Here is a 9,270-nt window from a genome sequence, read left to right on the forward strand (position 1 = left end):
TTTTTTTTTTTTTTTTTTTTTTTTTTTTAATGTATATTGACTTCAGATTATCTCTACCATTTAAAAGTTTTTTAAAAATTTTAAGGAAATTAATAAAATTTTAAAAAATTTAATGGCATTTTTCGAAAAATTGAAAAGTTAAATGATATTTTTGAAAGCAATATTATATAAGGTTACTTTTCAAATCAAATAAAATGTATATTAATCGTGATATCATTTAAAATTTAACCTCAAACGATGCTAACTGTCCGATCCGTTTACTTTCTTAGATTCCAAGTTAATAATATCTATTAAGAAATGAAATCGAGTGTTTTGCTTCAATTGTGTACACTCTTGCAGCGTTGAACCCGCCTGTTTCTGATGATCAAACGGATAAGAGGGAGCTGAAAATGGAGGCGAACCGACAGAGATGGGGACCCAGCTGATGAATTTGGAGAGAATGGAGGGCCAGGATGAAAATGGGTCCAGGAAAGAATGGTGGGTTTGAATGTAGAGGATCGAGATGGCGTCATTGACCTGAGGAAAAAAGAGAATGGTATTGGAGGGAATGGGTGAGGAGTTTAAGTCTGTTCAAGTGGTGTTAGCTCGACGAAGAAAGGTAGCCATATTAAGCGAATCTGTGGCTCTTCAGAGTTGAGTTTGGGGCGTAGGTTTTAGCGTATAGAGGTAGAAAAATAGGAATTAAGGAACAGAAATTTACAAAGGAAAAGGCGTTTTTGTGAATCTTGTGTATGAAGAGACCACTGAGAGAGAGAGAGAGAGAGAGAGAGATAGATAGGGAGTTTTGAGTTCTGTTGTGGCTTGATGATCCATGTCGAAAATGAAGCATCTTCTTCGAAAGCTTCACATCGGTGGGGGACTTAATGAGCACCAGCGATTGAGCGATTCCCAACCCGCGACGCGACCCACTTCGACCCCATGCCCCAATAGTAATTCATCGGTGTCGCCTTCTTCTGGGTCCTCCTCCTCTGTGGCTATGCCGTCTTCCACTACAATGGAGGCCGTTGAATCGGTGGTTGATCGGACGGCTTCTGGCGATGTGGATGGTGGCTGCGTCGATTTCAATGCCTTGGAGGAAGAGTTTCAGATGCAATTGGCTATGGCGATTAGCGCTTCCGATCCTGATTCGAGACAAGACACTGAGTCCGCTCAGATCGATGCCGCTAAGCGGATGAGCCTTGGCTGTTCGCCTTCCATCTCCGGCAGTAAAGCCCTCGCTGAATTTCTCTCCCTACAGTATTGGGTATTTCTCACTTTAACTTCCTTTCTTGAATTTAGGCATTTTTGTTCAACTTCTTGGTTTTGATTGTTCAATAGCGGGAATTGCAATTTCAATTTTATCTCATCATTATTCACTATACATCTTTCGATCTTGGGCAGTTCTTTTATCTCTTGGCATTGAATTTTTGAACAATCGCTATTAAAATCGCTGTTTAACTGGCGACGTCTCATTTTCAGTTTAAAAAAGCTTTGCATATTAGGTCATCGGTTTGATTGATGCGTGAGGAATTACCATTTTCTATCTTAGGTATTCTCCTTGCTTGAATTATTTTCATGGTCGAATATAAATTCCTGCATTGTTGTCGGCCGTTATGTTCTAATCTTTATTTGAAAATTTGGAGGATTGTTAGGAACATCGTTATCATTTGGAGAGTCATGACAAGATTTTCTGGTTTGTGCCTGTCTCATCACATGTCCTGGTTTGTTAGCATCCTATGTGTTCAATTCTAATATTGTTTGTCTGGTTTTGTTATGATTTTTGGTATAAACCCTAAACCCTTTTTGAATATTAGGGCTTTCTTTTGGAGTTATGTTGCCAGGGATAATTTGTACTACATCTTGACTGCTAGAAATTATTTTATTTATGTATACAAATCTATGTTTCTATACTTATCATAACATATTGTCAAATGAAGTTTATTGTTTTTGCTATTATCGATATCGTTAGTCGTGGCAGCAGCAGTTACATAACTACTTTATCTATCAATGCAGAGCTATAATGTTGTAAATTATGATGAAAAAGTGATGGATGGATTTTATGACTTATATGGCATTACTGCGAACTCTAGCACCCGAGGAAAGATGCCACTGTTAGTGGATCTTAAACAAATATGTGTTACAGGTGATATTGATTATGAAGTGATTTTGGTGAACCGCTTGCTTGATCCTGAGCTTCAACAGTTGGAGAGACAAGCATATAACATATTCATGGATTGCGGAGTTTCTGAACATGGCTTCATTTTAAGTGGCCTGGTTCAAAAACTTGCTGATGTAGTTGTTGCTAGAATGGGTGGTCCTGTTGGGGACGCTGAAGAAATGTTGAGAAGGTGGACCCTCAGGAGTTATGAGTTGCGTAGTTCTTTGAACACGATTATTCTACCACTTGGACGCCTTGATATTGGACTTGCACGTCACAGAGCTTTGCTTTTTAAGGTCGCGAACTTCCACTTTATACCTCTTACCATTTATTTTCTTGAACTAGTGCGATACGTCTTGGGCATCATGGTTTCTTTGGCTTTTCAAAATTTCGATACCACCCCCTTTTAGGAACAACGATCAGAAATGTTATAGTTCTTGCTGATATCTTTTTCTTTCCTTTATTTATTTTTTATTGAAGTTGCTTACTTCGTAATTTTGGTATTAGGTGCTAGCTGATAGGATTAATCTTCCATGCATACTTGTCAAAGGAAGCTACTACACTGGTACTGATGATGGAGCTGTGAATATGATCAAAGTTGATAATGGAAGGTAATTACCAATGATTGAATCTCTTTTTAGTCTAGTTTACAATTTCTTCAAGAAATAGAGTGGATTCAGTTGCAATGATATAATACCTTGGTGATAGTAGAAACATTCTTCTGAGATGGTGTTGGTGACTAATGCATTTGGGATGCCTACAATATCTGATGCACCTAAAAAAGTGTCCCTTTTTTTTTTGAAAATTTTGTTTAATAAATTTTTGCATGATAGAATGTAACAACCTAAACCCACCGCTAGCAAATATTGTTCGCTTTGGCCCATTACGTATCGTCGGCAGTCTCATAGTTTGAAAACACGTCTGCTAGGGAGAGGTTTCCACACCCTTGTAAGGAATGCTTTGTTCCCCATCTCCAACCGATGAGAGCCCAGCGTCCTCGCTGGACACCGCCCGGTGACTGGCTCTGATACCATTTGTAACAACCCAAATCCTCCACTAGCAGATATTGCGCTTTGGCCCGTTATGTATTGCCGTCAGCCTCACGGTTTTAAAACTCGTTTGCTAGGGAGAAGTTTCCACACAAGGAATGCTTCGTTTCCCTCTCCAACTGATGTGGGATCTCACATAAAATAAATGTACAATATGCTAGAAAAGGCAAAAGCAGAGCATACGGTAGATTACAATTAGGCCTAGCACAAGGGATGGGTTTGAGGAAATTTTATGGACTTAGCAATTGGAAGTGCAATCATCAATATAATACAAACATAAGGGCAACATTGCAAATAGGAAAATAATGCCTCAAATATATATTTTCCCTTCTACATTTTCTGGAAACTACTTCATCATCCTCTCTGTGTCCTGCTTGTTCCTAAAAGAAAATATTGGTTGTGTTTGCCCAATCTTTTATATTCATATTCCACGATTATCATCATGCACCTCTGTATGCAATCTAATCTAATTAATACGTATAGTATCACAGGGAGCTCTAATATTTACATATGATTTATTCTATGATGCAGTGAATATATTATTGATCTTATGGGTGCTCCAGGCACACTAATTCCATCAGAGGCACCCAGCGGTCAATTTTCGAATTATGGCTTTGATAGGAGACCCGCAGATGTTATAGCAGTTCCTGAAGATACACCGGTATTAAAAAATGAAGGAGCTGAAGCTGTATTCATTTCATCTACTCAAGATGGAGTAGAAAATGTTTGCAACTTAGTATCCAAAGAAGCTTCAGATTTAGGTGTTCAATCAAAAGAAAACGGCAGAAACTTTATTGAAGAAATTCTAAATGGGAGTTCGGATTATGATTTTGAGAAGCTTCTAGAATCAGAAAGCAGTGCATTTGAAAGTTCATCAGGTGCATGTGCACAGTCGGCATCTGCACAAAAGAAGAAAGTTAAAAAGGTATCGAAGTATGTCATTAGTGCTGCAAAGAACCCAGAGTTTGCACAGAAATTACATGCTGTATTGTTAGAGAGTGGTGCATCACCTCCTGCAGATCTGTTTTCAGATATAGATTCACAGGGAAATGGTGAAAGGAAAGCGATTCACCAAATGTATCCGATCAACGGGAAAGGCATGGATGTTGGGTTTCAGTGCAACTCTTTTGTGTTGGCAAGCCAGGGACAGTCTTCTGCTGAAGCAGAGTATTTGAACAATATTGTCCATGAAAATAAGCAGAAAGCGTCTACTGTGGGATCAACGGAAGAACAAAAACCTGAGGCACATGCGAACAATCATGGTACTTTTTGGCCTCAGAGTATGAATGAGGGGTTTGTGTTTGTTGATGTTAATGGTGAAGCAGGAAAATTGGTTGATGTTAATGGGACTCTTCATCGTGAACATGTGGATGGTGTTTTGTTAACCTCTGTTGCCAATTCTCATAAAAAACAACTAGGAAGTACCTTAGTGGATGAAGAAAGAAGATGGTTGCAAGATAACCGTGAGAGTCGTGAGAGTCCATCAGAAAATTTGATAGAACTTGATGATAGTAACCTGCATGCTAGTGATGGCCACAGCGAGACGATCAACCCGATATTGGGCGAAGTTGCAGAATGGGAAATTCCTTGGGAGGATCTTCACATTGGTGAACGTATTGGTATAGGTAAGACTTGTGAATTTATCACTGAATCCCTTCTTAAAACACATTAAGAATACAAACTGACTACTGGGGCCAATCAAATTTTAGGTAAATATGAACTGGGGGTTTAATTATTACTGTTATCATTCATAATCTGAAAGGGTTTGTTCGAGAAATCACTTATAAAACGTTTCTGTTTCCATTTCATAAATATTTTTAAAAGCTTTGATTGGATGAAAGGGTTTTGTTATATTGTATTTTCTGTGTTTGGGGTACTTAATACCTTCCTCGTATCTCAGGATCGTATGGCGAGGTTTATCGAGCAGATTGGAATGGGACTGTAAGTTTCAACAGATAAGCATATGCATTGTCATATCACACAGTTTTTCTTTTGCCTTTTGCTTTGTTAAAAACTTTAATGCATTAGAATATGCAACATTAGAAAAATCAGGGCTTACAACATTAGATTACAGGAAGTTGCTGTGAAGAAGTTCTTAGACCAAGATTTTTCCGGTGCTGCTTTGGTCCAATTAAAATGTGAAGTAAGTATTAAGTTCGAACTTTTAGGTTCTGTTTGGAAATTAGTTAAGTGATAATAATCTGTTTAAGGGCTTTCTTTTAGTTCGTTAAGCTCCTGCTTATTCATGCAGGTTGAAATCATGTTAAGACTGAGGCATCCTAATGTTGTCCTTTTCATGGGAGCAGTCACTCGCCCTCCTCATTTCTCAATCCTCACAGAATTTCTTCCCAGGTTGATTATGTTGTTTCTTTCTTTATTTGAGCTTAACAATTATCGTGTCCCATGTCCTGAATGTGCAATCCGCCGTGGGTCGTCAATGTTATTTTGTGATATTATGCATGTACTTAACGTCACGTTAGTTTCAGTTATCACTCGACTCTAGTCAAATGCATCGATTTAAATGTCGAATTGTTGATGTTAATGCAAATATGGAGGGAAATTTTTGGTTATGATACATATATAACTTGTTACCTTATCAACATTGGATTGCACATTCTGCTTAGATATCTCTGTGCGCAAAAAATGTCATTGTTGAGAAGCCTCATTAGTGCATCGCACCTAAAGCAAGTTGAGCTATATCCATCGTCTCCTAATCTCCTCTATGATTAAACCTTGAAACATTGCAGGGGAAGTTTGTATAGGTTACTGCATCGTCCCAATTCTCAACTCGATGAAAGGAGGCGACTGAGAATGGCTTTCGATGTGGTAAGGAGTTAGAAAAGAGAAAAAGATACTCTCCCCACTAGATATGGTTAGCCCTTTTCCTTATAAGAAATCTTTCGTTTTCCAGGCCAAAGGAATGAACTACTTACACACAAGTCATCCAACTATTGTTCATAGAGATCTCAAGTCCCCCAATCTCCTCGTGGATAAAAACTGGGTTGTCAAGGTATATGAAACTATCCTGTGCATAAAGTTTTGATGTATTTGAGATTGATCTCTTCTAGTATCTAACTTCTATATCTTCATAGGTTTGTGATTTTGGGTTGTCACGTGTCAAGCAGAACACGTTTCTATCTTCAAAGTCAACTGCTGGAACGGTAATAACCTTGATAGTCGTCGGGCTGATATTCTGCCTTAAGTTTTCATTGAAATGTTACCTTGATAACTGGCATATCTGGTATTGCAATAGCAACCGATGAATGTTTATTGTTTCTGCTTAATTGTAGCCCGAATGGATGGCGCCAGAAGTTCTAAGGAATGAACCGGCCAATGAGAAGTAAGTTTCGACGTGGGCATTGAACCCAGATGACGTATCTTTTGCTTGAGTTTGACAAAATACTGATAGTGCCTATGTGGTATGCAGGTGTGATGTGTATAGTTTCGGTGTGATCTTGTGGGAGTTGACAACATGTCGCATACCGTGGAAAGGTTTGAACCCAATGCAGGTTGTAGGAGCTGTAGGATTCCAGAATAGGCGCCTGGAAATCCCAGAAGATGTTGATCCAGCAGTAGCACAGATCATTTGCGATTGTTGGCAAACGTAAGTTTCAAACAACAAATACCCATAATCTCATCTGCTTTCAGTTTCTAATACTACTAGAATTTACAAGAAGCATCATTCCATCCATATTTGCAGTTTGGTTCATTGTGTGATAGTTTGTCCTTCTCGGGTCGCTCCTACATCTTTAAGTTTCCTTCTTCTTGCAGGGACACGCAACTGAGGCCGTCATTCTCTCAGCTTATTACTCGATTACGACGTCTTCAACGGCTTGTTCGGAAAACAAACTCTGGGAATCTAATATCGGAGTGAACAGAAAAGATTCATGTGCATTTACATTGAAGAAGTTGTTCAATGGCTCGAAGAGTCCGAACAGCCAGCGTTCGTTTCTTTCTTGGTTTCTCCTTTTTGAGTAAAGCCGTTTGAAAACACTGCAACTGGATAGGGGAAGTGCTAGTTCATTCAAAGTGGGAGCTCAGCACAAACTTATTTAGGAGTGGAAAGTGGAAGATCCTCCAAAACAACAGGTAGCTGCATAAGTTAAGAGTGTGCAGTGGAGGAATCTGCCATTTTTTATATATTGTAGTTCTTAATGTGTATGTAAGAAAATTCCCAGATGAAAGGGAGAAAAAAAGATGAAGAAAAAAAGGAAAAAAAAAAAAAGGGGAAAATAATAAGTCCTTCCAAGCTTGAGCTGTGTGTGTGGCTGTGGAGGCCTTTGGGGAATTGTAAACATTTGGTCTCTGCAGATTACTGTGTAAAAGAAATTTAACCCTCACAAGAATGAAAAGCACAAAGAAAGATTCATATGAAGTTGTCTGTGTTCGTATCTTTTACTTCTCTCCTCTTATGTTTTTGTAGATATTGCATTGTTTATGCATACATGAACTCAAAAGAACTGTATTTTTCATTTTTGAATTATCTCGATGCACATGCTTAGGTGGAGCGATATCGTATTGAGATCGGTCAATAGTTTCATCGTTTAACTAAATGGAGACGAGAGATTTTGTGAGATCCCACGTCGGTTGGGGAAGAAAACGAAACACTTATAAGAGTGAAAATATCTCCATCTTAAACGCTTTTTAAAAATCTTTAAGGGAAAGCTCAAAGAAGATAATATTATTAGTGATGGGCTTGGATTATAAATGGTATCAAAGCCAAACATCACAATATGCCAGCGAGGAGGTTAAGCCTCGAAGGGGGTGGATACGATACGGTGTGTCAACAAGAACGCTGGACCTCAAAGAGAGGTGGATTGGGAGATGTCACGTTGATTGGAAAAGAAAATAAGCGCCAGTGAGGACATTGGGCCCTGAAAGAGGATGTGTGTCAGCAAGGATACTGGGCGGACATTGGGCCCTGAAAGAGGATGTGTGTCAGCAAGGATACTGGGCCTCAAAGGGAAGTGAATTGGGGGATCCCACATCGATTGGAGAAGGGAACGAGTACCAGCGACGACACTGGCCCTAAAGGAGGGTGGATTATGAAAATCCCATATCGGTTGGGGAGAAGATCGAAACACCCTTTATAAGAGTGTGGAAACCTCTCTAACAGAAGGCGTTTTAAAAACCTTGAGGGAAAAACTGAAAGAGAAAGCCCAAATATGACCAATCAAATTGAGTAGAAATACTCGGTACTCGGTGAATCCAATCAAACCTATTTTAAGACCATACGAGAATTTCATTCTTCATCATCGTTTTTTAGATTACTATAACCCTCTTTAAACCTAGTTGTTAGAATAGCATTTTGGAGACTGAATGTTGAATTTTCATTAATGTTTGTGTTACTCAAGTCAACATTCTCGCTTTCGATACTAAAAGAAAAAACCTTTCTCGGGTCGGGGTAGAAAAGGAAAAGGGGTCATCTCAGTGGAAGAAGAAGGCTCTACTACAATATAAACTTCGGTTAATAATTCGTTTAATAATGTACGTTATTTTTAATTTGAAGCTTACATATTGAATATCTTTGGTAACCGATTAAGAAAATAAAATATTAAATCTTTTAAGGAGCAAAGGGCCCCACGCGGGAAAAAATATAAGAAAATATCAGGGTTCATGCATCTACCTCGAAAGCCACCATTCTGGGGAGGCAATGAGAAGAAAAATTTATAACAATCAATTTTCTGTTCCAATAAATTGTAGCCATCGTAGCGGGCTTCAGCTGTCAGCAATGAACAATCCGACCATTTTGTATACAACCATTTCGTCTACTTCCTCTTCTTCGTTCCCGAGTTTTTCTCACTTTGCCGCTTTCACTCTGTTGCAGGTGAGTTTCAGGCCTGATTTCTCTGCTCCGGACTCTTTATTCCTTCCAAATTTGTTTTGTTTCCTTCAAATCTTTTTTTTTTTCGATTATCATGTTCTAAGAAACTCAAATCTTGAGGATTTTAGTCGATTATATATTTGTGCTTGGCTTGGCGGCAGATCAGTCGTTGAGCAGTCGTGAGAAATTGAGCCTCTCATCCTTCTAATTCTAATGGTTTTGTATTTTTCTGCTAGTTCTATTTTTTTTTTTTTTTTGGG

At 38.7% G+C, this 9,270-nt stretch overlaps 2 protein-coding genes across 6 annotated transcripts in view; both read left to right on the top strand.

Moving 5' to 3' along the window:
• The first annotated feature begins 529 nt into the window (after positions 1 to 529).
• Positions 530 to 7,561, top strand: LOC111481196 (probable serine/threonine-protein kinase SIS8). The gene is made up of 13 exons (XM_023126564.1): positions 530 to 1,243; positions 1,993 to 2,433; positions 2,645 to 2,748; positions 3,718 to 4,811; positions 5,087 to 5,127; positions 5,261 to 5,329; positions 5,438 to 5,538; positions 5,934 to 6,012; positions 6,098 to 6,196; positions 6,279 to 6,347; positions 6,477 to 6,526; positions 6,614 to 6,790; positions 6,958 to 7,561. Exons 1-13 carry the CDS (start codon positions 812 to 814, stop codon positions 7,058 to 7,060), a joined length of 2,859 nt encoding a protein of 952 aa, XP_022982332.1. The 5' UTR covers positions 530 to 811; the 3' UTR covers positions 7,061 to 7,561.
• A 1,251-nt stretch (positions 7,562 to 8,812) lies between these two features.
• Positions 8,813 to 9,270, top strand: part of LOC111481240 (protein REVERSION-TO-ETHYLENE SENSITIVITY1) — a 3,092-nt gene continuing 2,634 nt past the window's right edge. For 4 of the 5 annotated variants that reach the window (XM_023126637.1, XM_023126638.1, XM_023126639.1 and 1 more), the window contains exon 1: positions 8,813 to 9,013. The gene's annotated coding sequence lies outside the window, so the exon portion shown is untranslated. The remainder of the gene's footprint in view (positions 9,014 to 9,270) is intronic. The other variant, XM_023126636.1, reaches the window with a different exon arrangement.

Source organism: Cucurbita maxima, unplaced genomic scaffold (assembly GCF_002738345.1).
Source record: "Cucurbita maxima cultivar Rimu unplaced genomic scaffold, Cmax_1.0 Cma_Scf00006, whole genome shotgun sequence".
NCBI lineage: Eukaryota > Viridiplantae > Streptophyta > Magnoliopsida > Cucurbitales > Cucurbitaceae > Cucurbita > Cucurbita maxima.